Source organism: Hibiscus syriacus, unplaced genomic scaffold (assembly GCF_006381635.1).
Source record: "Hibiscus syriacus cultivar Baekdansim isolate YM2019G1 unplaced genomic scaffold, ASM638163v2 tig00117056_pilon, whole genome shotgun sequence".
NCBI classification, from domain to species: Eukaryota; Viridiplantae; Streptophyta; class Magnoliopsida; order Malvales; family Malvaceae; genus Hibiscus; species Hibiscus syriacus.
Window position 1 is genome coordinate 7,859,555 of NW_024063539.1, and position 27,326 is coordinate 7,886,880.

The 27,326-nt window shown below is 33.7% G+C and overlaps 2 protein-coding genes and 1 pseudogene across 4 annotated transcripts; 2 read left to right on the forward strand and 1 right to left on the reverse strand.

Moving 5' to 3' along the window:
* Positions 1 to 27,158, forward strand: LOC120198351 (vacuolar cation/proton exchanger 3-like). Of its 2 annotated transcripts, XM_039199692.1 has the most exons (12): positions 1 to 366; positions 539 to 606; positions 699 to 727; positions 812 to 1,008; positions 1,111 to 1,323; positions 1,412 to 1,540; positions 1,620 to 1,736; positions 1,827 to 1,880; positions 1,980 to 2,096; positions 2,183 to 2,320; positions 18,746 to 18,750; positions 27,147 to 27,158. In XM_039199692.1, exons 1-10 carry the CDS (start codon positions 100 to 102, stop codon positions 2,306 to 2,308), a joined length of 1,317 nt encoding a protein of 438 aa, XP_039055623.1. In that variant the 5' UTR covers positions 1 to 99; the 3' UTR covers positions 2,309 to 2,320; positions 18,746 to 18,750; positions 27,147 to 27,158. The 2 variants fall into 2 exon arrangements, with proteins under 2 accessions (XP_039055623.1, XP_039055622.1); XM_039199691.1 differs by lacking the exons at positions 18,746 to 18,750; positions 27,147 to 27,158 and having other exon boundaries at positions 2,183 to 2,343.
* Positions 6,179 to 21,542, forward strand: LOC120198499 (annotated as a pseudogene).
* Positions 21,749 to 23,856, reverse strand: LOC120198352 (high mobility group B protein 1-like). 2 transcript variants are annotated; one of them, XM_039199693.1, is made up of 8 exons: positions 23,709 to 23,856; positions 23,203 to 23,271; positions 22,892 to 23,014; positions 22,755 to 22,812; positions 22,628 to 22,672; positions 22,252 to 22,332; positions 22,094 to 22,162; positions 21,749 to 21,986 (listed from the first exon to the last, which is right to left on the reverse strand). In XM_039199693.1, exons 2-8 carry the CDS (start codon positions 23,268 to 23,270, stop codon positions 21,954 to 21,956), a joined length of 477 nt encoding a protein of 158 aa, XP_039055624.1. In that variant the 5' UTR covers position 23,271; positions 23,709 to 23,856; the 3' UTR covers positions 21,749 to 21,953. The 2 variants fall into 2 exon arrangements, with proteins under 2 accessions (XP_039055624.1, XP_039055625.1); XM_039199694.1 differs by having other exon boundaries at positions 23,700 to 23,856.
* Positions 27,159 to 27,326: the final 168 nt, after the last annotated feature.

Below are 27,326 nucleotides of genomic sequence, written 5' to 3' on the forward strand. Positions count from 1 at the left end.
ATCCAAATAGAATTTGAGTCTTTTGATTGCTTTTTGTCACCTCCCTCCATAGTGTTTTTTTGTTGTCTGAGAGATAAATAGTGTGGCAAACATACAAAAATGGCTTCCCTTCAAGAACCATGGCTATTGGAGAACGGGAACTTGAAGGGTTGTAGCAAGGAGATTCGCCATGGAAGAACTGCACATAACATGTCGTCTTCCTCGTTGAGGAAAAAATCGGATTTGACCCTTGTCTCCAAGGTTCGGTTTGTCATGCTTAGGCAGTTCCTCACCAATCTTCAAGAGGTCATTTTGGGGACAAAACTTTCGGTTCTCTTCCCTGCTATTCCATTGGCCATTGCTGCTGAGTGCTATGGCTTTGGAAGAGTGAGTTTCTTTCTTTCTTTTTACTCTTCTTTTTATGGAAGCTGGTTTTTGATGAAACAGTGAGTGAATACTAATTTGACTTATTTGGAAACTAAGTCGAATATGATTTGAATATTATTCCCACTTGATTCAAGGGCTGACATTTATGAGTTTTCCTTAAAATAATCAACAGCCCTGGATTTTTGCATTGAGTTTACTTGGACTTACACCATTGGCTGAAAGAGTCAGTTTCCTCACCGAGTAAGCCATATTCATATTGATTTCTTCTTCTTCTTCTTCGATCCTTGATCTCTAGAATTCAATTTGATTATCCATAATTTTTTTTTCTGCAGGCAAATTGCTTATTACACTGGTGCGACAGGTAAATTATTATCAGCACACTGCACATACATATATATGTTTTTCCATGATCGCCAACCTTACTAATCTTGATTTGATTTTGCAGTGGGAGGGCTGTTGAATGCAACCTGTGGCAATGCAACCGAGCTGATCATAGCTATATTTGCACTAAGCCAAAATAAAATAGACGTGGTCAAGTATTCCCTGCTGGGTTCTGTCCTATCGAACCTGCTTCTGGTCCTTGGGACCTCTCTCTTCTGTGGCGGTATTGCCAACCTCAGAAGGGAACAAAAATACGATAGAGTACGTATCAAACTTCAACATGCACCATCTTACCTAACAAATCTTCAATTTTGTTGAAAATTTTACTAATTTGGGTGTTAAAACATTGTTGAATTTCGACAGAGACAAGCCGATGTGAACTCTCTCCTCCTTTTGCTCGCATTACTGTGTCATTCGTTGCCGTTGTTGTTCCGAATGAGTGGCGCATCCGCCGCTCTCACGGCCGATCCTACGCTGCAGTTGTCGAGAGCTAGCAGCATTGTGATGTTGATTGCGTACATCTCGTACCTGGTCTTCCAACTATTCACACACCGGCAATTGTTTGAAGCCCAAGAGGTAGTTCATTAATGTCATAAGCTCATCTTCGAAAAACTATAATTTCTAGAATTTTTGGTGAATAACCCTTTATAATGCAACCGATCAGGAATCGGAAGACGGCGATGGAATATCAGAGGAAGAGCCGGTGATCGGATTTTGGAGTGGATTTATATGGCTTGTTGGAATGACTGCTGTCATTTCTCTCCTCTCTGAATATGTTGTAGAAACAATTGAGGTAACTTTGTTGCTGATAATGAATTAATCATCATTTAACAGAGCCTGTTTATTGAAAATTAATCAACTAAATATTCCAGGACGCATCGGATTCTTGGGGAATTTCTGTTAGTTTCATCAGCATTATACTGCTACCCATTGTTGGAAATGCAGCAGAACATGCAGGAGCTATCATTTTTGCTTTCAAAAACAAGCTGGTGAGTAAATACTAAATATATCACTGTGTCATCAGCAACTGTTTTATCAATAAACCAAATATGTTGACACATAAATTTCAAATATTGCAGGATATTTCTTTAGGTGTTGCATTAGGGTCTGCAACACAGATTTCCATGTTTGTGGTACGAAAACTAGAATAATTGAACCCTTCATTGTCGTTTACTAAGAAATTTTGGAGCCTTCTGAGTTTAACTCCACAATTTTCAATGTTGTTGACTCAGGTCCCACTCTGCATTGTCGTGGCTTGGATTATGGGAATCAAGATGGATCTCAATTTCAATCTCCTTGAAACCGGCTCACTCGCTCTATCCATCATCGCTGTTGCCTTCACTTTACAAGTAAAATAACAACACTATCATCTCTTTCATTTCAACCATGAATAAAACATCTTGAATCTAAACATTTTGTATTACCAAATTTGCAGGATGGCACTTCTCACTACATGAAAGGACTGGTTCTTCTACTGCTCTACATCGTTATCGGGGCTTGCTTTTTCGTATCGAAAATGCCTCTAAGCAACGGCGGTATTGACACGATCGTCGGAGTTTGACAGTGAAAATGTATCGATCATTTGTTATTCTTTTTCATATCTGGGGCCTGCCTGAAAGCTGACGAATTTGCAGTTACTACGCTGCATATTAGTTGTCATGACATCAAAGTTGAGATGGATATTATGTTATAGTAGTAGGTACTATGGTTAAAGATGGGTACATCGTTGAAGCTTGATGAAGACAGGCTACAATTACTACACAACAGCAACATTGTTCTGTGTGTGTGTACTGATCTCTCTTTTGTGTGTTTTCTAAATTATGTCCGTATATATTAGTAGTTGCAAATGAGCTTATCTTATGGAGTTTGTTTGTTTCCGTCTTGTAATGCATGCAGCTATCAATAAATGAAATCCTTGTTGTTTTTCGTTTAGCAATTTAGCTTATGCTTACATTTAAAACAGTACATATACATACACACGTGTATATATACACACATACATACATATATACATATCAACACAACAAACGTACGAACGTGTGTGGAGAAGTAAATATTTGTAGCTACTTCCCTGCAGGTGATTAAGATGGGTGATGGATCTGCAGCAAATGCATTTGTAGACCACATGGTTTTATGTGATTCTTACGAGATGAAGATGATCACGAATGGATCGAAAGGGTTTGGTGGGGATGGTCGTTTTTAAAATTTTTAAATTCTCATATAAATTTAATATTTTCTTTATATGGAAAATTTATTTTTGTGTTTTAAAATATTGTAAGTTCGTCTTTTTGACATAAAATTGTGTCCATTAGGGACATGCTCCTGTTTGTGTCGTGGTGCTCTCTAATTTCCCTCTATGTATGGATAATATGTTTCGTCTTTCTTCTACCCTGTGATTATCCAACTTTTGGTAGTTAGATATCCTTTTTATATCAACATCATTATTATTATTTTTTATAAAAATCACTAATTTTATTTAAAATAAAAAATATCCTAAATTACAATAAATATTTATAATTATAATCATAAATTAAGTATAAAATTAGGATAAATTCCTATGATAATTGAAACAAAACTAGCAAGTTAAGATCACATAAGGACCATACAAAGAACGATTAAAATCTAACCAATAAAACTCGAATAAAGATAGATACAAACAGATTTGATTGTATCGGTAAATGAACCACAAAAGAAGATCAAACAACTGAAAGACCACCGACAAATCGTAAATCAGACTCGAGCAACGTAAAAAGCTATCCACGAACGCATAATAGGTATCCAAATTAAATATGATGGTTCAAAGCAGGAAAAATAAACAATATAACATATAAGCGACATCTTAATTAGTTATGATGATGTCAAATTATCCCTTAAAAAAAATAAGTGAAAACAATAGTTAAACGATCGAAAAACACGTCAAAAGACGGAATAAAATGTGTCATAAATGCATATGAAAACTTGTCATACAAATAGACTTATTAAAAAAAATAAAGATATAATATAAAATAAAAGAATAAAACGAACACCGATAATAGGCAACCAATATTAAAATTGTTGCCGTCACCAATTAACAAAGTCGGGGAATGAACGGTTTAACCTCATTAATTTTTAGAAATCAAAAGCATTATTTTCTTGAGTTAATAAGGCTTATTTCAAGGAGAGATACCCAAAGTATTTGAAAGTAAAACATATCGAAAGCTTTATTCAAAAAGAGATCATACGGTAAAGTAAATCAAAAAGAATAATTTTGAGTTACTAAGGCTTATTTAAAAAATATATATTCAAATTAGATCATTTTTAGGTATATATATATATATATATGGGTACGAATCCCAATGATCTCGGCTGTAAAAGAAATTATTGTTATTTCTTAAGGTCTCGGATTCGAATACCGGGAATGCTAGGGGTACGAGCATTTAATGTTAAATGGTTGAGAGTTATCTTTGAACAGATAATACCTTGTATTTACCCCAAATTAATAAAAATAGTTTATATGTGAAAAATAGATATCTAAAATATTTTTTTGAATATCAATATCTAAAATTGTCTTTAATTCTTGTACTCATACGAGTCTAATTAAATTTAAAAAATTATGTTTGACAACTTAAAATCAATAAATTTATCGTGATATTATCAAATATTGTCTTGTTTATATATGATTTTTTAAACCGTCTAAATATAGTCTTTAGAACACAACATATTGAATGATTGAGTACAAAATTTATATTTTTTTTTTGTTGAAAGATGGGTACTTTGTATTGATAATGATACAAGGTGGAAAGAGCATAGAGGCAGGACTCACACAACATCACACAAAAATAATCGAAACCTACCAACGTAGTAGCTCTAACCATGCTACTAGGAAACACACAGCCTAAGAACAGAAGACAACAGAGAACCAACTAACCAGAATAAATGCAAAAATCTACAACACGAAAAACAGAAACCAGTCGAAGTGAACAAATCAGTAGGAACAGCAGTACAACTAGACACAACCTCCGCTAAAACAACAAGAAGAACCCAACACAGAACTCTTCGAAATACTCCAAAACTTGGATTCGGGAAAAGAAAACAACCATCAGCACACCAACCAGTCAACCCTATCCGCCGAACGAGCCTCCACTGAAAGAGCAAATAAAGGACTACCTAGCTCAAAAACAACAAGCACAAATCCTAATAAACAGAACCCTGACCTTCGAAACGAAAAGACCACCATAACACCCCGAATAACAAGATTTCACACCCATGGAACTTCCAATTAAAACACTCCCATCTACCTTCTCGACAAAAACCTTTAAAGACCAAGACTCACACCATCTCAGACAAAAAGCTTAGGCGTTTTCACACTATAGAATCCTATGATACTCCCCGAACCTGACACCCCACTGCAAATCGAACTAAAACACATAGAATCCATAATAATAACCAATACCTTCAAAATCACTTAATAGAACTCAAAGACCGAAACGCTAGAATCTTAAGAACCCCTACAGTAATGTAACTACCCTCAACACCTTACAAATACAAGATTTATATATATATATATATATATATATATTTTGTTGTTTTCCAGTTTGACTCGTGCTTAAGCATATCTTGAATATTACTGTGTATATTTTTTTAAATAAAATTCATATAATTTTTTCACATTTTTGGCCTATTATTGTTATTTTAATAATGGATGACATCAATATGAGAGTTATTATTCAAAAAAATCTACCACATTGATAAAGAAATGTCCAACAAAACGTACTTTTTAAAATATGTTTTTTTATATACACGTCTTTATCAAAAAAATCATTTTAATAAATAATATTATTTGAATATCATTATGATAAATGATGTTATTTTGGGTATTAATCCATTAATATTGTCATGTACAATGTTATCGTTTATATACACAAGGACAAGCCTTTGCTTTCCTAGTGTTAAAATAGTCCACTTCACTGTGAGAGACATCTTATCTTCTTTGAAGTGCGGAGCACGACACCGTAGCCTTAATGGGAAATTTTCAACATTAACCTTTCTAAATTTGAGAATTTAAAGATAAGGTAATGGTAAATTTTCAATTTGACCTCCAAAAATAATAAAATTTCAGTTTAATCTCTTTAAAAATGTTTAATTATATATTTTTTAATAAATTTGGGTTGTATCCAAGGTGATATCTATTTAAAGACTTTTAATTATTTGACAATGAACACTTATATTTTGACATATTCGATGCTTGAACCTGAGATCTCGAGAGATAACAATAAATTCCTTAACCATGAAGATAATTAAAAAAATATTTTTTAACAAAAATTTAAAAGTTGACGTGAAAAAAAATAATCATTAGTACTAAATTTATGATTATGGCATCATGATCTAAAACTATAAAATGTTTTTATATATTGACGAAAAAAACAAATCATACAAGTCCAAAATCTTCCACATGCCGACAAAATTGGCTGAAATAGCTTTCCCTGTTCCGCCAAAACCTAGCAATACCAATGTTCTTCTCTCTGCAATTCTCCTCGCCTACGGTCATCACCCATCTTCCCTCAAAACCCTTCTCGCACGTGCCACACCACCACCACCTCGCATTCAACATCCTCCTGTCAACACACATTTTTCGTCCTATTAGGATTCAAACTCTCAAAAATAGGATAGAATTCTGCTATGATTCAACTCCTAAAATAGGATAGAATTTTGCTATGTTTTAAACTCCTAAAGATAGGATCCACAAGAACTATAAATAACCATTGTAGCTCACGATTTACACACAAAAACATAGAGGAAAGCACGGAAAGATACAAAGGCAAAACTATTGTAAAGGATTCGAAAAGGAAATAAAAGGTAGCATTTTCTTTTTTCTTTCTTTTGCATGTGCACGTTATTTTTCTTGAAATTTGGTTCGAATAACCCAAAACGTAGGTTGCGCCGATGACCAAAACGGGTGGGGTTTCGAAGTTTCGAACCTAGATCTACCCCGAGGCTTATTTTTAAAAACTAGTTTGATTTTCGGTTAAAAGAGGGGAAGAGCTTTTTAAAAATCTATATTAGTCCCTTTATTTATTATATGGATATTTTATTCATTTATTTTTATTATTCATGTTATTATTATTATGTATATATATATATATATTAAATTATTTTCATTTATTTTTACTATATTTTACTATTATATATATATATATATATATTTTCTTTAATATTTTACTTATAAGTCTAATATTACTATCTATATATATTGTAATTATCTTTATCTAGTCATATTTTTTTTATACTTTAATAGTTTATTTATATACCTATTATTAATATATATATTCTTAATTATTTTTATTTGATTATTTTTTTTATTTACGTAATATATTTATAACTTTATATATATTTTTTATTATTTTCGTTTTTTTATTTATTATTATTATATTATTTTTAAAAAAACCTTGTGTCTTTATCATTATTATTATTAAACATTATATTATATACTACTAACCTAGAGGGTCTATTTTTTGTCTTATTTCTTACTAAAGCCCCCACTTTCGGTGAATTGAGAGGGTATCTATTCTATTTTTAAGTATTTGGTGTACATATATAGCTTATTTATTTATTAATACTTTGATATATATATATATATATATATATATATTTATATTTTTCCTTTTTTCAAATATTACTATATACAATTATTACTTTACTATTTTTTTTCTTATCTTACTTATTTATTTTATTTTTCCCTTGTATCTTATTTGTTTTCTTTACCTTGTTTATCTAACACATTTCTCGATTTTTTTTTCAAATCAATCAAGGGTAAGTAATTAGGATCGAAACTTTACTTTTTAATTTAACTTGTCATTTTTCTTAATTAAGACAACTGGAAATTACGTAGTACCGAAAGGGCGGTTCAAGGGTGCTAATCCTTCCTTGACCGTAACCGACTCCCGAGCCCGACATATTTCTGGTAAGACGCAGATCAGGTAAGAAATAGGGTATCCGATCTACCCATTTATTTTTAAATAAATGATCGGTGGCGACTCCAATCCACATTTTTCAAGTCGAAGCCCAATTCTGGGGCCCAACCGAAAGACGGTTACGACAGCTTGGCGACTCCGCTGGGGACACAGGTAAGTGAGTCAGGCTAAGGTAATTTCCAGTTGTCTTTTTAACGAAAAGGGTAAGTTTAAATTTTAAGGTAACCTTTCGATCCTTATTGCTTACTTTTGATTATATTTTTTTCGAGTAAATAGTTGTACTAACCGTTTTCTCAATGATTTCAGCCCTTAAAGTCTTTTTTCATCTAAAGCTCTAAACCCGAGCTCTGAACCCATTTTAAATGGGGGTGAAAGTGACGCATTCGTGTGAATTTATTCATCGCATATGCCTAGCAAGTAGCCTTCGGGATTCATATACCTTATGTCTTCGTGTGAATTTATTCTCCGCATAGACATAAGGGAATGTGTCCTCTCGAGTTTAACTTAGTCCACACAAGCTTGTAATAGGCTTAGGACTAAGGGTCTGGCAAGCCCAAGGGGCACCAGCAATGAGAACTCAGGTACCATTTTTTTTAGAACCTAAACCGGGAGACGATGGAGAATTAGAGCCCACCCCAAAACCTCATTCCAAACCTTAGGCCGCTTTGATTTTATTTCATGCCTTACTTTCTGTTCAAAGCATGCGAACTAGACAAATATGCGGTTAGGATTTGTTTGAGATTAGCATGCGGGATAGAGATCATGTCCGGGTAGGAATAATAAGCATGTGGGGTAGATATCATGTGGGGTAGGACTTTCATTTTTATGATCTTTTTTTATTATTTTTTTCACCTCACTAACTCTTTTCATCTTTCTTTTATTTTATTTTATTTTTATCACTTGCATCATAAAAGAGGTCACTGATCCACTAAAACGTGTTTGTTAAAACTCGAATAATCTGAATCCATGAACAAAGGTGTTGTAATACAAGAGATTAAAAACCCCGAGGTACGACTATGGTCCGAGAAGACTCAGAAGGAAAAATGGAGATAGTCTTCAAGGAAGCTATGTGTCAGAGCTAGTTAGCTACGCCTCTATCAGTTTAAAACAGAATAATGTGCAAGAACTTCGAGACATATGAGATAGTTGGAAGAATGATCGGAAACAGAAGTTCAATCAGCGGTATGGTGACATTGCACTTTTGCTTCATGTTAAGACCAATGAGCCCTTAATCAGAGTCTTGGTTCAATTTTGGAACCTGGGATACAGTTGCTTCACTTTTAACCAGGAGGACATGGTACCTACCATCGAGGAGTATACTACACTATTGCACTGTGAAAGCATTAAACTGGAGCGAGCCTACATCAAACACATCAAGAGTCAGCCTTTCAAGAACGGACTGGCTAAGATTGCAGGAGTTGATGAAAAATGGGTGACTGACAGACTCCGAAACAAAGGTAACGGGCAAGACTATAGACCTTTTTGCACTAGGTCTGTATGGCTTGATCATCTTTCCGAAGGTTTTAGGATGCATTGACGCAGCCGTGGTGGAACTGTTTGAGCAACTTCCGAAACGAGTCAACCCATCACCGACCATCTCAGCCGAGACCTTTTGGTCTCTCAACCATTGCCGAAGAGCTGGCGGAGGTAGATTCATTGGATGTGTTCAGTTCCTTCAAGTCTGGATTCACATCCACTTCTAGAAGACTAATGGGGTTGCCTACTGTAGATTTAACACTACGTATTCACCTTTGAGAGAGTTCATCACCATGACAGGATATGAAGGCGCTTCAAAAGAGAATGGATGAAAGTCTTCACTCATCTACAGGACCGGGATATTACCTGGAGAGCCCCCTGGTTGTTCCTCAGTGATGTTCTTTTCAAGTGTGGGAATTCTGACACTATGACCCTATTTGGACTTTGAGGTGCAGTTGGGTATGCTCCGTTGTTGACACTTAGACAGTATGGGGCACATCAGTTTGTCCTAGTAACATATGGATTATCTATATCAGAGTTTATGTATCACGGTGACAGTTCTAAGAAGATGATCAAAGAAGCAGTCGAGTCATGGAAGAAAGTATCTCGGATAGATGTCTAGAAGATTTAGTCCGAACATACCTTTTATTGTTTTTATGTCTCTTACAAGATAAAACATTTTTGTCTGAATAAGGATTATTTATGATAATGGACACTTTTCTGGATCAATGCCTCGAACATTTCATGCATTTTTGCATTTTGCATATACATTTCATTTTTTAAGTATTTTCATAAACATGAAATCTCTTCATGGAGAATTCGATGAAGTGGTTTTAACCACATGACACCACATGGAAGCAAGATTGTAACATCATAAAAAAACTATCACAACGAATGAGCCCAATCAGCTGGTTGTACGACTAAACCTGCCAAGATGATCTGAGAAAAAAGTCCACATATCCTAAGGGCTACAATGTTGAAGCTATTTGTAGTTGCCACATAGGATGCTCCAAACATTCCTCTGAGAACTATAAGGCGCTGAAGCGCAAGATCCAAAACCTGATGGATTCAGGGGCATTGACAGCCGAAGAAGGGGGCATGGCATATACCATTTGCACTTAGAGGATTGTTTTGTTTGAACACGTCACTGATATTTCATGTTTGCTTAATCTTTTAAACGATTGAATTTATGCTACTTTCTAAGGTGGAGCAATTGAACAAATTTTAATCTTTAGTTCTTCGAATATTAAATGAATTAAGGATTCTTTTAACTCTTCAAGAATTATAGATTTTTGACATATGACAAGATTAGACCTTTCTTATCATGTCTCAAACCCCAAAATGAAATACCTTGATCATTACCAAAAAGACCAAATTTTGACATAACTTCCCTTTGAAATTCTTGAACATTGTCTTTATCTTTTTGATACACCCATACCTTTCTTTGAGTCAAATAAAGTCACACCATTAGACTCAAAATTGACATTTTAATACCCCAAGGCATTGAGTTGTTCATTTGAACATGAGCATTCTTCTAAGACACAATTTGGGGCATCTCGCCGGGAGCCTGAACATTGAGATATGTTGGGAGCAAGGAGTAAAAAAAACAATTCATTCGAAATAATTCTATCACGTTAACTACACTGTTTTCATGTGAATGAAATTAATCCTGAAAATCTATCCCCCTGGGGATACCTCTTCTGTGAGGACTTCCATGTATGAAATGATGAACGACTTTCTTTCTTTATCCCTTTACAACAGGAGAAAATATATATCCCTTGTGTCCCCTTTTGAGCCTGTAGTATTTTTCTTCTGATTCAACCCTAACCAAGGATCACCCTCCACATTGGGGGGTAAGGTGGAAGAAATCTGCTCACATGAGTGAAGACATCAATCAAAAGGTGGACCAAAAGGCAAGTGCGAAGATCCAATCAAGAACGAAAAAGAAAAGAAGAAAAAAAAACAAAGAAAAAGAGAAACAAGAACAAAAAAAAGAGCAAAAATCAAAAAGAAAAAGGGACAAAAAGCACATGCAAAGATTCCCTAAAGACAAATGGCACATCAAGCTTCAAACTATGAGATTGATCAAGCACAATCATTCTCGAATCTCTGAATCACTTCACTCGAAGATCATGGAATATCCAGAGAAAATCCAGAGAAACATATGAGCAGATCCAATTGAGCAAGACAGATTGAAGGCATCAGAATGAATTGATCCTTGGTTCAACACCCTGAAACACTTGTTTGGGCCTATTTATCCTTTTCTTTCATAACCATGAGCCTTGGCCTACATTACGTGCCTTAAAAGTCCTTTCTAATCATACATGGATTTCTAAACAGAAGATACTATCTTCAGATTTCATCCCGCCCATCAGGATTAATCTTTGTTTGCAAAAAAACAATGTAATTAATGCATGGTAGAAAAAATAACAAAGGGGGTTCAAGACGTAAATCCTGAATAACGTCTTGAAACCAAAGGAGGGTTCGAGTTGAAAACCTGAAAAGGCGGCTCGAATATAAAAATTGTGCAACTGAGGCGATCACACAAATTCCTTGATAAGGCATCGCATAATCCGAGTATGACCACGAATACTGGGAGTCGAAGAACACTTCCAGTAGAGGAGCATGCAGGCTATCCCATCAATCCTTTGAGCATCAAATACCAAACCTTTGAGCATCAAATGCCAAACCTTTGACCAAACACAATGACCTGGGACTTTTTATCCTTTCCTTACTTGACCATCTCTGAAAGATAGCTTTGATATTGACACTTGTCAAATAGCTATAATTTATTGAAGGATTAACATTGTAATTAATTCTTTGATATCCAATGAACTCTAGTTTTATGATTCGTCTCAATTGTAAAACCGTGAAAGGGGCAATATTTTTTTTCAAACAAGACAGTCTCTCTAGAGTGGATCTTGGTAAATGACATGTGACTCTTAGACACAAAACTCATGCTCAGAATCAATGCTGAAGCAAGAATTGAGGAACATTTGAGGCATCTTTGAAGATTCAACATGAAATATTGGGGCATTTTTTTGGGCATCTTTGGGGATTCAACATCCTAATGCGAATTATCAGGCCTTTTTCAAGAGATAAAATATAACCAATTCATGTTATATGCATCTTATGCATACATTTTAGAGCATCATTTTTTCCCACATACATAATTTTTGCAGCTTTTAGAGTCAAGTTTCGACTTCAAGACAAAGGATACTCGATTCAAAAGCACCTTTAAAGATTGATGTTGGTTGCTTAACTCAGCAGCAAGAAGCTACACTTCAACCAATTTGACATATTGGAAGATCGACAGATCTTAGAATCAACTTCAGACGAGTTCGAGATATAATTCAGAACCGATCCAGTTCGCATTTTCAAGTTGGATTTCAACTTCACGACAAATGATATCCAATTCCTGGCTCAACTTCACGACGAAGGGGCCACCCACGATTTCAACTTCACGACGAAGGGAATCGTGCTCACCATTGTCTCTCTTGAGACAGTTTCCCTTAAAACAAACTTTGTCTCTCTTGAGACAGTTTCCCTTGAAACAAATTTTTTTCTCCCTTGAGACAGTTTCTCTTGAAACATAAACATTGAAAACATTTCCCTTGAAATGAGTTTTGTCTCTCTTGAGATAGTTTCCCTTGAAACAAAATTCTGTCACCATTGAGATAGTTTCTCTTGAAACATAAACATTGGAAACATTTCCCTTGAAATGAATTTTGTCTCTCTTGAGATAGTTTCCCTTGAAACAAAATTTTGTCTCCCTTGAGACAGTTTCTCTTGAAACATAAACATTGAAAACATTTCCCTTGAAATGAATTTTGTCTCTCTTGAGATAGTTTCCCTTGAAACAAAATTTTGTCTCCCTTGAGACAGTTTCTCTTGAAACATAAACATTGAAAACATTTCCCTTGAAATGAATTTCGTCTCTCTTGAGATAGTTTCTCTTGAAACATAAACATTGAAAACATTTCCCTTGAAATGAATTTCGTCTCTCTTGAGACAGTTTCTCTTGAAACAAAATTTTGTCTCCCTTGAGACAGTTTTCAATTGAATCATCATCTTTGAATATGTTTTCCTTGGAACTAATTTCATCTCCCCGTGAGACAATTTCTTTTGGAACTAAGTTTTATCTCTCTTGAGACATTTTTCTTAAAACAAAATTTTATCTCCCTTAAGACCGTTTCCCTTGAAACAACAAATATCTTTGAGATCGTTTCCCTTGAAACGAGTTCTGTCTCTTTTGAGACAATTTCTCTTGAAGCATCATCTGAACCGTTACACTCAGCTCAGGCACATACTTTGGATAGCATTTCTCAAATCAAAAAATAGAATGTGCACATCAGATTTGAACATTTGAAGAATTTGAGACCATGGATCAGAACTTGAAGATTCCAGAACCAAGATTCCAGAAAAATAACCAGAGATCGAGATTTCTCTCATGAGCCCCAAAATAACATATGTTGCATATGCATTTTAGGCATACCTAAGAGCATTGCATCCATCTCATCACATATGCATAACTTTTTAGGTTTTAGCTAGAGTCAATTTCGACTTCACAGAGAAGGATATTGGACTCGAGACAACACAAGTTCAACTTCACAACGAAGGGACGGCTGGTTGTCAACAATAATTTCCCAGTTTCAGGGCCAATTTCAACTTCACAGTGAAGGATATTGGACCCAAGGCAGCACAAGCTCAACTTCACAGCGAAGGGGCGGCTGACTGTCGACAAACAATTTTGGAGCTAATCTCAACTTCACAGCGAAGGATATTGAACTCGAGACAACACAAGTTCAACTTCACAACGAAGGGACGGTTGTATGTCAACAATAATTTCCCAGTTTCAGGGCTAATTTCAACTTCACAACGAAGGATATTGGACCCAAGACAGGACAAGCTCAACTTCACAGCGAAGGGGCGGCTGACTGTCGACAAGCAATTTCGGAGCCAATCTCAACTTCACAGCGAATGATATTGGACTCGAGACAACACAAGTTCAACTTCACAACGAAGGGACGGCTGGTTGTCAACAAATAATTTCCCAATTCCAGAGCCGATTTCAACTCCACGACGGAGGATATCGTGCTACCCGAGACAACACAAGTTCAACTTCACAACGAAGGGACGGCTGGTTGTCAACGAATAACTTTTCAGTTTCATCCGCGATTTCAACTCCACGACGGAGGATATCGTGCCACTCGAGACAACACAAGTTCAACTTCACAACGAAGGGACGGCTGGTTGTCAACAAACATTTTTCAAATTTCAGAGCCAATTTCAACTTCGCAGCGAAGGATATTGGACTCGAGACAACACAAGTTCAACTTCACAACGAAGGGACGGCTGATTGTCAACAAGATTTCGTTCAGATTCAATTTCAACTTCACAGCGAAGGATATTAGACTCGAGACAGCACAAGCTCAACTTCACAGCGAAGGGGCGGCTGACTGTCAACAAACAATTTCCCGGTTCCAGAACCAATTTCAACTTCACAGCGGAGGATATTGGACTCGGAACAATATTTGGATTTCAACTTCATGGCGAAGGATATCCAATTCTCAGGCTCAACTTCACGACGAAGGGGCCCTGTACGATTCCAATTTCACAAACAGATTGACCCAACTTCACGACGAATGAGTCATCTGTAACGCATCAACACCGAAGTCTTCAGGTCAAGTTTCACCTTCACGACGAAGTATCTTGATCCAGAAGATGATTCAAAGGCCACTCGCCAAAAGCTTTGAGTTCGATTCCAACTTCACGACGAAGGATATAGTGCTCAGAAGCTTCCAGATGAACTCGACTTCATGACGGAGGAGTCATCCGTAACTCAATTCGACAGGGAGTTATTGAAACATCAGAGTCAATTTTCAATTCCACCGAACGAAACGCGTGTCTTTCAATCTTTGCCCTATCCCCGTTACACGACTATGGGCAAAGAGGGGCAGCTGTCAACACACATTTTTCGTCCTACTAGGATTCAAACTCTCAAAAATAGGATAGAATTCTGCTATGATTCAACTCCTAAAATAGGATAGAATTTTGCTATGTTTTAAACTCCTAAAGATAGGATCCACAAGCACTATAAATAGCCATTGTAGCTCACGATTTACACACAAAAACATAGAGGAAAGCACGGAAAGATACAAAGGCAAAACTATTGTAAAGGATTCGAAAAGGAAATAAAAGGTAGCATTTTCTTTTTTCTTTCTTTTGCATGTGCACGTTATTTTTCTTGAAATTTGGTTCGAATAACCCAAAACGTAGGTTGCGCCGATGACCAAAACGGGTGGGGTTTCGAAGTTTCGAACCTAGATCTACCCCGAGGCTTATTTTTAAAAACTAGTTTGATTTTCGGTTAAAGGAGGGGAAGAGCTTTTTAAAAATCTATATTAGTCCCTTTATTTATTATATGGATATTTTATTCATTTATTTTTATTATTCATGTTATTATTATATGTGTATATATATATATTAAATTATTTTCATTTATTTTTTACTATATTTACTATTATATATATATATATTTCTTTAATATTTTACTTATAAGTCTAATATTACTATCTATATATATTGTAATTATCTTTATCTAGTCATATATTTTTTTATACTTTTAATAGTTTATTTATATACCTATTATTAATATATATATTCTTAATTATTTTTATTTGATTATTATTTTTATTTACGTAATATATCTTATAACTTTATATATATATTTTTTATTATTTTCGTTTTTTTATTTATTATTATTATATTATTTTTTAAAAAACCTTGTGTCTTTATCATTATTATTATTAAACATTATATTATATACTACTAACCTAGAGGGTCCATTTTTTGTCTTATTTCTTACTAAAGCCCCCATTTTCGGTGAATTGAGAGGGTATCTTTTCTATTTTTAAGTATTTGGTGTACATATATAGCTTATTTATTTTATTAATACTTTGATATATATATATATATATATATATATATATATATTTATATTTTTCTTTTTTCTTTTTTCAAATATTACTATACAATTATTTTTACTATTTTTTTTTCTTATCTTACTTATTTATTTTATTTTTCCCTTGTATCTTATTTGTTTTCTTTACCTTGTTTATCTAACACATTTCTCGATTTTTTTTTCAAATCAATCAAGGGTAAGTAATTAGGATCGAAACTTTACTTTTTAATTTAACTTGTCATTTTTCTTAATTAAGACAACTGGAAATTACGTAGTACCGAAAGGGCGGTTCAAGGGTGCTAATCCTTCCTTGACCGTAACCGACTCCCGAGCCCGACATATTTCTGGTAAGACGCAGATCAGGTAAGAAATAGGGTATCCGATCTACCCATTTATTTTTAAATAAATGATCGGTGGCGACTCCAATCCACATTTTTCAAGTCGAAGCCCAATTCTGGGGCCCAACCGAAAGACGGTTACGACACCTCCTCTCTCCTCACTCGCCAAAATCTCCACTCTGCTCCACCATAGGGCACTTCACACTCAATTACCACGGCAAAGAAGAAGAAGCCCTTGATGGGGGAGTAGAAGTCGACCGAACGCTCCTATTGGGACTACGGAGAGAGGCAATGCCGATACACGTGGCGATCATCATGGACGGGAACCGGAGATGGGCACGGTCGAGAGACTTGCCAGTGAGATCCGATTGTGGAGCTCTGTTGTAAATGGGGGATAAAAGTTCTGAGTGTCTTTGCTCTCTCTAGTGATAATTGGTTTCGCCCCAAAGTTAGTTTTGTTCTGGTTTTTTTTTTTTTTTTTTGACCTCTGAAAATTGTTTCTTTTAGTTGGAGTTTAAGTTTATAGCAATTATATCATTGCAGGAGGAAGTGGAACTTTTAATGAGTTTGTTTGAATGCAGGAGGATACTGGGATCTTTTTGAGGTAATATATTTCTCATCTTCCATTATCGTTATGCTGTTCATGTTTAAAGTCTGTAGTTGTTAACCGATAAATGAGAGAAAATTGAAAAAATTAAACTAGCCAATGTTTTTTGTTTTCTCTTTATATCTCTCGATAGAAATCATCTAGATTATTGGGTTTAGGATAACAATAGGTTCTTGAATTGCATGAATGAAAATTTATGTTGTGATATAAGTTTCTCAAATATTACTGCACATCAACAAATAAAATTTTAAGATAGATATAATCAATAAAATAATAAATAATTTCTCATCAACATAAATTTTTACATAACGAGTACAAATAAAATTTTAAGATGGATACAATCAATAAAATATTAAAATAATTACTTAAAAGAATATTTGAATTTTAAGGTTACCCTGACCAGCGTGCATCTATTCAAGAAAGAAAGCTCCTAATGTTTCACTTCTCGATTGCCTTGCTTTTCTTTAAGCTGAGTCTCCTTTTAATAAAATATAAAGATCAAATTCTACTAATAGACCCCGTATTAGTGGAAGTTACAGATTTAATCCTTTTATCTAATTTGATATTTTTAATTTATATACTATTTGAATTATCTGTAATCCTTGTACTCTAATCTGATCATTTTTAATTTATATACTGTTTGACCTTTGAAAGTTATTTTTAATCTATAAATATAAATGCTATGAGTCTTCAATTTTCTCGCATAATTTCCATTGATTCCCTGTTTTGACTTGTTGACAGCTTCTAAGGAAAAAAGTGGTGATATGTTGTCTTGCTCTTATAACAGGGCAAATATCAGAGTATCTGTCATTGGAGATCTACCTAAGCTCCCTGAGGCCCTTCAGGAACTGATACTCAACTTGGAGGAAACCACTAAGAACAATACACATTTTCAACTAATCATAGCTGTCAGTAGGGTTGCACATAATTCGGATTTCAATCCGATCCGGATCGGTTTTTATCCGATCCGATTTTTTCCCATAGAAAAAAAAACCGGTTTATAAAATAACCGGTTCGGTTTCTAACCGGTTTGGAGGGCCGGATATCCTAACCGGTGTAACCGGTTTCGGTTTTAAAAAAATCGGTTTTTTTAAAAAACCGGTTATAAAAAAACCGATTTTAATATTCCAGATTGCTCATAGGGAACCGATTCCCCCCCAAGGGGTACCGATTCCTCACTGAATGGTTTGGCTCCAAGATTTCCAGAATGCTCGGAGGGAACCGATTCCCCCATAGGGGTACCGATTCCCCCTATTCAACGGTCGAAATATTTGAATTTTACACTTAGGGAACCGATTCCCTATGAGAGGAAACCGATTCCCTATAAGAGGATACCGATTCCCCCATGCTCCAAGCATTTTTATTAAATATTTTCACACTTAAACGGCTATATTATCTTCATTAATTATCACTAACGTTCAGAAGTGATTCAAGGTGTATTTAAGCAAGCTTAGAAGCCATTGATCAAAGACAAGAAACATCAAGCAACTAGAATCAAGAGAGAATCAAAGAGAAAGCATCAAACCTCAAGTTCGATAAATTCAAATACTTAATTGAAATACTTAATTAACTCAACATAATTGAAATACTTAAATACTTCCAAGTTTGATAAATTCAAATACTTAAAAACTTCCAAGTTCGATAAATTCAAATACTTAAAAACTTCAAGTTCGATAATTGAAACAAAGTTTACGATAATTGAAATAAAGTTATAAAATAAACTACATTGCCATCTCTTCTTCATCATCTTCGCCTTCTTCGTTTGGAGGGGATATTCCAAGTTCGACTTCTTCAATGTGTAAGTTTGCTTCCAAATCGGCATCAATTGCATCTTCTAGGGTGGTGATATGTTGCTTACGAGCCGCTCCATCCAAATAATCCTTTAAACAAATGCATACTTCCACCGACTCGGGACTTAGTCTTGATCTCCGTTGTGATATAACCATGCCACTAACAGAAAAAGCGGATTCCGAAGCTACCGTAGAAGCTTGGACGGTTAGTAAATCACGGGCCATGGCGGCTAGAATCGGAAATTGTGCTTCCTTTTCTTTCCACCAAGCCAAAATATCCAAACTTTCAAACTCTTCAAATGTCATTTTTGATAGAAAATCGCATGACATGTAATTTCCCAACTCGCTACTTGGGGTGGTAGTACGTGATGGTTTGAATTGGAAATTTACAATAGTGTTAAAAAGATTCAAATTTATGTTACTTGGACGTCTACTAGATGATTCCGCATTCATTCTCATTTGATCGTGTATTACACTACTTGATCCGTATTTAGTTAAATAAATTGCAAACATGTCTCGAAAACATTTGTTAAAATAATTTATTTGGTTTTGGACAAAGTTGGGTTCATCATCGGTTAGATTAAAAGCAAACGCAATTTGTTCAATTAGTGTTTCAACCCCACCAACATTTAACGTTGGGTTTAAAGCGGCGGCACAAGTAAAAATGAGGGGAATCTCCTTAAAATATTTTAAAAGTTTTTCCTTCATTGCAAAGCCAATTTCTTGAAAAACTTTGGTTTCAAATTCAAAGTCATTTAGTCGGGTAGCCAAAAAAAATATTTGATTAAGAACCAACGGGCTAATAGGGTAATAAACACCGGATAAAAAAGTTGTTGCATTTTTAAAAACCTCAAGCAAATCGGTTATTTTGGCTATAGTTTCCCAACTCGAATCCAGATAAATGTTTGGGACATAACCCCTCTCGAAAAGCCGATCGTGAAATGTTTGCAATGTTTCCCTTTGCCTTAAGGCAGTATGCATCATCATCCAAGTTGAGTTCCAACGAGTTGGACAATCCAAATTAGGACTCAAAGCTTTTTTATTAACAGACTTACAAAATCGTTTATAATCATTTAGTCTTTTGTTGTTGTTACAAAGAATCGATTTTATCATTGTTTTAAATTCTAATCTAATTGGCTCAATAACCTCCAAACCGGCTTGCACGGATAAATTAATTATGTGTGCAACGCAACGGGTATGAAAAAACGCACCGTCTAAAATCGGTGAAAGTAATATTTTCAATCTTGGAACCGCGTTTGTATTATTCGATGCATTATCAAAGGATATAGAAAAAACTTTATTTTCTAATTTATAAAGACAAATTACCCGTTTTAAAAGTGTAAATAAATTAGCACCGGTATGCGGCTCACCGAATAATTCAAACGCGATTGTTCTTTTCATCATTTGCCAATTATCTTGATCTAACCAATGTGATGTAACGGCTAAAAAAGAATTTCCGGTATTATGAGGGGAACTCCAAACGTCATATGTAAGCGACACACCATAACGGTGTTCTTGGAATCCTAAAATCATTTTTTCTCTCGCCGTACGCCACATTTTTATAACATCTCTTCTAAGGGTAGTACGACTTACTTGAGTATAACGTGGTTGCATTAGTTGTTGAATTGTTGTCGTGAAATCTTCATCATCAAAGTGGTCGAACGGCAATGCTTTTGTAATCACGAACTTTGTAAACGCATCTCGTAATTTTTCGTTGTCGTAAACAAAAAATCACCTTGCGGTGTAAGATTCGATTGACTAGGATCCGATCTTGAGCGAAGTGTCTTGCATGATTTTGTCAAATGGTTCTTCAACGTTGTGTTTCCTTCCGATGCAAGAAACTTTAGACAAAGTTTACAACGCACCCTCCTCGAGCCATTTGACATCTCACATAAATCGTAGTGATCCCAAATATCTTTGTTTCGAGTGTGTTCGATCACTCTCACGACTTCAAGGTTTCCCCCGACGGAAGATTCAGCAGTGTTACTCATGATGAACAAAAAATTACAAAACTAAGATTTGAGAGATGTTTAAGTGTTGTGTAATAAGATTTGAGAAAGTTGTAATCAACCAAATACATCCCCAACCTATTTATACATGTTTAGGGTGGTAAAATGGTAATTTTTTAAAGAAAAAAACGGTCAAAAACGGTCACAAACGGCTATATTAACGGCTAGTTTTTTAAACCGAGACCGATTTTTTTTTTCAGATAAAAACCGATTTTTTAACCGGTTTTTTTCAAACCGGTTAAAATAACCGGTTTAAAAAAATCCGGACCGGTTAAAAAAACCGGTTTTTCCCAAATCCGGTTTCGGATATTTTTTTCGCAAAATCGGATATTCGAATTTTTTGTGCACCCCTAGCTGTCAGTTACAAATGTCGTTCAAGCTTGCCAAAGGCTAGCTCTAAAAGCAAAGCATGGTCTTATCGAGCCTACTGACATCAACATATCTCTAATGGAACAGGAACTACAACGAATTGCACAGAATTCCCCCATCCAGACCTACTCATACGACCAGCTAAGAGTCTACAGTCGGCAATTTCATGTTATGGCAGTTACCATATACCGAGTTATTCTTTGCACAAACACTATGGCCTGATTTCGGAGAAGCCGAGTTTTTGAAGGCGTTGCTAGCCTTTCAGCAACGGCAGAGAAGGTACGGAGGATGAAGGGGGTTTATGTTAATAAATTGGTGGGGGCACTAATTATTGTCACATCTTATGTACATTATGGCAAAGCTGTTTATTTAAGTTTTTTGGGAACCAGAATACAATTATGCTAATCACCAAGGGGACTTCAAATGTCTTGACAAATATATATATATATATATAAGAACAACAAAGGAAAAAAGATTGAAGTAAGTTCAACAGCTAAATTTAATGAGACATGATGCATAGTATCTCACTAGGGTGTGCATCTTCCTGTTAGTAAATATATACTGGATAAACAAGAAAGATACTAAAGCATCATGAAGCTAAGGTATTCAAAGAGCTACAATTTGACCTACAAGTATGAACATACAAAATATAGATGCTTTCTGCAATGTTTAATCATGTCGTGTCCAAAGTAACCACCGACTTTCAATCATCATCGTCCTCCTCTTCGTTATCGTCCTTCCAAAAGGTGGCACAACATCAGATTATAGAAGGGACATGCAAACAAGTAATGCACGTAAAAACATGACCCAAAGAGATGCAGACAGATATTAAAACTAAATTACCTCTCCACTGGCCCCATTCTCTTCATCATTCGCCTCTTCAGCATCCGCCACACCATTAGCAGAAGTTCCCTATCAATTATGACAGTTCTAAAAAAATCAGTAAAAAGTAGAGCAAAATCATTGTTTGAAATGAAGAAATCATAAGGCAATTTGTTCACCTGCTTCTTGTTGTAGTCCTTCATTTGCTTTTCATAGTCACCCTTCCTTTTTTGAGCTTTGGCCTCATATGGGGCTTTGTCCTTCATAAACATGCAATAAAGTTATCAAAGGAAACTATTACAGTTAGGAACAACCCTTTCATGAAAATGGAAATTTTACCTACTGCGACCACTAATTTGCGCCACCAATGGAAGTGTTTAGAAGAAATGATAATGCATATGCCAATGTTCAGAGTTTCATACAGTAGTAAGCCACAAAGAATTCCAAAGTTGAAGCCAAAAAAGATGGAGATGTTTATCAATGTCCAAAGTCCATGCAAATTGGAGTATTCTGACAAAAACAAAACATCTATATAATAAAGGTTTCAGAACTTACTTCCTCGGACATGGATTTCCATTTCTCACCAGCAGCTTTTCCAACCTTCAAGCAAAGAAATTCAAATTAACAACCATAGCATTCCGAAAACATAACTTCAATAACATGCTCTAAGATTGCAACTTACTGCCGATACAGCCTTCACATTAGGATTTTCCTTCTTGAAAGTAGTTCTAAACTCTGCGCTGTTACACAAAGAAGATTAATCTCAATAAAAAAAATAGAGCACCACATTCAAGTAATTATATTTATACAAATACATACAGGAAAACAAAGAAAGCACTAGGAGGCCTCTTTGGTTTGTTGGGGTCTTTATTAGCTTTTCTCTCCTTCTTAGCTTTCTGAACCCTGCTTCTATCGACAGTTGCCTTTTGCTTCCCAACCTTTCTGAAAAAGAATAAGAGAGATAATATATACATCACTGCAATATTCCTATATCAACCATATTCATATCTAAAAATCCATTAAGCATCAACAAAACTCAATGACTTAACAAACTCCACTGGCACAACTAGCAAATTCTCGTATGTGAAAATTAATTATAGATGTAAAAAGAGAAGAAAAGCATAACTAACCTGTCATCAGCAGGCTTCAAGGCTGTAGTTGTGTTCTTCACAGCACCTTTACCTCTAGCTCCTGTCATTCTAAAGTAAACCAAAAAATGAAAAAAGAATAGCAATAATCACTTATATTAAACATGCAAATCAAAATTCAGCATATAATGAACAATTTGACTTCGATCTTTTTTAAAAGTAGTAGAATAATTATAATAATAATAATAATAAATAAAACAAAATGATATTTCAAATAACAAGCTACTCTTCAAGAAAATTGCAACTTAATGAATAACTCGAAAAAAAATCCAGGAAAATAAACAGAATTCCAGTAACATGAGTTGCTTAGATAATCCTATTCCTATTACATGATTATTTACAAATTAAAAAAATATTATTAAAAAAAGAGAAACATAATTGCTATTTTATTCAATTTTGCTTGCTTGCTTCACCTTTCTAATTAATTAAAAAATATTAAAAAAAATAAGAACAAACATGGAATTAGATCTCGAGAATACCAACGCTACCTCACGGAGAGAAGATTACAGACGACAGAGATGCTTTTGAGAGAAGAAAAAAAAACAGAAGAAACAAAAGTAGGAATCGCTGAGTTCTTTCTTGAGAATATCAAGAGGGCAGAGAAAGAGAAAGGAGAGGAGGGGCAGAGAGCGGTGAAAAAAACTTGAAATGACCTGTTATTCAAGTCAACAAATTTATGAGTTGTTGGAGTTGATTAATAACCCATATTTTATTTGAAAATTTATAAAATTCAAGATAAATCAAATTATTTGAATTTTTATTTAAATTTAATCATAAATATTTATAATATTATAATACTATTTTATTATAATTTAAATGATATTTTATAATTATATTCAATATATATATATTTATATTTATTCATATATTATATAAATATATCATACAAACTTAAAAATTAATCTTTCAATTATAAAAATTTTAAACTGAATTAAATTTATAAAATTATAAATCGAATCAATTCGAGTTAAATTATTTTAAATCAAATCAAATAAAAAAACAATTTTTTAAATTTGAATTTAGTTTTACTCAACTCACCAAAAGAAGTCAATACTCAATAACTTCACAGGAAATAGCCGGTTTGATGTATTCTAGAACGTGGTTGATGATTTTATTAGTTGTACTTAACTATTAGGGCCACGTACTTGATTTTCCTGTGATGGATGAGTTTTAGAGTCGATCATTATTATTGCCGCCAAATTACTCCCTACGATGCTGATAGGGTCTACATTAATTTAAAGATTATATTAAGTGCAAAATAAATTTAAAAATTATCAATATCCATACTCTAGTATCTCTTCAGATGGTGAAAATGATTAGAGGAAAAACATGCTTATGGTGTGTTAAAATCGATGACGTTTGTTTTTTCAATTGATTTCCGTTATATATTTAATTTTTGTAATTGTATAAAACGATTATAAAATAGTATGTTTATAGAATTTTTTTAATATATTAATAATAAACACATTATACAAATACAATTATTTAAATGTGATCTTTTAGAAAGAATAATATTCATTTTATCATTGAAACTACTAAATAAATTTATATTACATATTTAGTTAAATAATACTCTTTTGTCACAATAAAATTAAAAAAATTTTGTTGTCCTTCCGATTCTAAGACTTTGCCTTAACTAATCTGTACCGATTCGCGTCGCACATCTGATTTTGGTGGGTAAGTCTCCCAGCAAAGATTTTCTGCATATACAAGGACTTGAACTCAAAATCTTACTTAAGTTATATTAAATTACTTACTACTTGAACTAACCCCTATTAATAACAATTAAATAAATTTATGATTTTAGTTTAGTGGATAAGTCTTAATTACTCGCGTATTAATTTAGTGATATATAAAGAATAAATTTTAATATTATACTAGTTAGTTATTTAAGATAATTATTATCCTAATATTACTCACTCTTGTAATTCCAAACATCATGTTTTGCAATATGAAGTATACAATTAATAAATCTAAATTCTAAAAAAATAATTATTATGATATTAACCTTAACGTGTTTGTTTAGATTTGGAGGAAAAAGGAACTTACATTTTAACACTGTTGAATGATGTCATGATATGTTTTTTTTACGATTTTTTTTACTCGAATATCATTCAATAAAAAATAGTTTTCATTTTAACATTCGTATATGATTATTTTTTGGATTGACACCTGACAGGCGTCGTGTTAAATAATTTATTATTCTAAAATAAATAATAAAGGTAAAGAGAAATAAAGAGAAATAGGGTTGATTTTCAGGGATTTTGAAATTTATGTAGCTGTGTACTTTCTAATTTTAGATTGAATTAAGATGAGAAAAAAATAAGGATATGTATAAAGATAAAATTAAAATGGGGATTTTAAATTGTTTGAAATAAGAGATAAGGATAAAATAAATAAATAAATAAATTGAGATAAATAAAATTTATGTGAAATCAGCCTCAAGTTTCAGCTTTGCCTCAATTCCAATTGATCATCGGAATAGATTTTTACTTTGGATATTTGTCTATTATAGTTTACAGAGCTCAACTCATGTAACTTGTTTATATCTCTTGTGAATCGATAATCCAAAATCTATCTTTGAATTTCAGTCCTTATGGGGACTAACTACTATTATTGTCGTAAGCACCAACTTAGTTTTAAAGATCTGAAAAAATCTGACTCGGACTATGTTGTCTCAATGAGAATTGAGCCCGATCTCAATTTCACTTAACGGATCGCTGCTAAGTGTGTTCATAGGAAGTCGAACTTACTACTAGTCGATTCTTTCTCCCAACTATAAACCAGAAAACCATACAAACCAATGTCAACTTTTGATTTAAAAGTGTTTTGATTTTAAAGGAAAGGTCGACTGTCAATCCTATTTCTCTAGAAAATTATTTGAAGGTATTTTTGGTGCTTTTCAATCCTCACAATCGAAATTGAGTCATCGCTTCAACCCTTTGCTTATGGAGAAATTAACTAAGTATGACAATCATAATTAATATCTTTTAAAATAAAATTAAAAAACTTTGAAAATAAAGAAAAACTTTTATAAAACCCAACGCAAAGAATAAGAATAAAATCTGAATGTGTTTTCAAGCTTACCTTGAGGAGTATTTATAGCTTCTAAATCTCTAAAAATAATGAAAAGATAATTCTTAAAAACAATAGATAATTCCTAAAGATAATTATTGAAAATATTCAAACTAAAATCCTAAAAGCATGAGATAATTTCGAATTCGAATTTCAAAAAAACGGTTGATCTGTTCGTTCTTCTAGAAGCGGTGATTGAACCTTCTAGAAGATACTGATTCAACGCCACATCAAATGTGTTATCCTTATTGACATTACTTAATATGTGCTCTTACTCGTTTTTTTGCAATTAATTGTCAAAAATATGCATGGCACGCCTTCTACCACATTAACAAAAAGGCATTTTTATGTAAAAAAAAACATGACTTTACTCATTTAACATATAAAGATACTAATTCGATAATTAATCAATTTTGGGGGCCATATGGTAAATATTTTTTAATGGGTATATTTAGATAGAAAATTTGACTTTTACTCTAAAACTTATATCACTCATATAAAAAAGACTTAAATGAAAAAATAAGTGCTAAATTTATATTTTTTATTAATTTTAAGTGTTTATAGTATTTTTCGCCTAAAGTAGTTGTCTAATATTTCTAATGTTATTATTTTAAGAGACTACATCGTAATGATTATTAAAAAAACTATTATATGACACGTGTAACATTTATATTTTTTAAGATCTTGAGAAGCATATTAACTGCGTAATGACATTGTATGGTCAACCCATAGGAATCATATGTTTGGCATAAAAAAGAATTTGAATTAAAACAATAATATCATCGACATTGATCATCCGTCCTTGGCAAAAGTGTTAATATCTGGAGATGAATCCATAGAGTTCATGGTAGCAACATCAACCACAAAGTAGAGAAAATAATCTTAGTGACAAAAAATACCTTATAATATACGATTTTAACCAAATTTTTTTGGATTTATCAAAATGACCAATTAAATCACAATGCGATCGATAATTCGCAACGCGATCTCCGGTATCGCAAATCAGTTTCCAGATTCGCAATGCGATAGTC

Excerpts from the sequence above, each read along its gene's own strand:
- LOC120198351 (XM_039199692.1), top strand. The coding sequence starts at position 100 with ATGGCTTCCCTTCAAGAACCATGGCTATTGGAGAACGGGAACTTGAAG. Across the intron at positions 1,881-1,979 it reads CACAGATTTCCATGTTTGTG|GTCCCACTCTGCATTGTCGT; the intron begins GTACGAAAACTA and ends TTGTTGACTCAG. Across the intron at positions 2,097-2,182 it reads CTGTTGCCTTCACTTTACAA|GATGGCACTTCTCACTACAT; the intron begins GTAAAATAACAA and ends CCAAATTTGCAG.
- LOC120198352 (XM_039199693.1), bottom strand. The coding sequence starts at position 23,270 with ATGACAGGAGCTAGAGGTAAAGGTGCTGTGAAGAACACAACTACAGCC. Across the intron at positions 22,813-22,891 it reads AGTGCTTTCTTTGTTTTCCT|CGCAGAGTTTAGAACTACTT; the intron begins GTATGTATTTGT and ends TTTGTGTAACAG. Across the intron at positions 22,673-22,754 it reads ATGTGAAGGCTGTATCGGCA|GTTGGAAAAGCTGCTGGTGA; the intron begins GTAAGTTGCAAT and ends CTTTGCTTGAAG.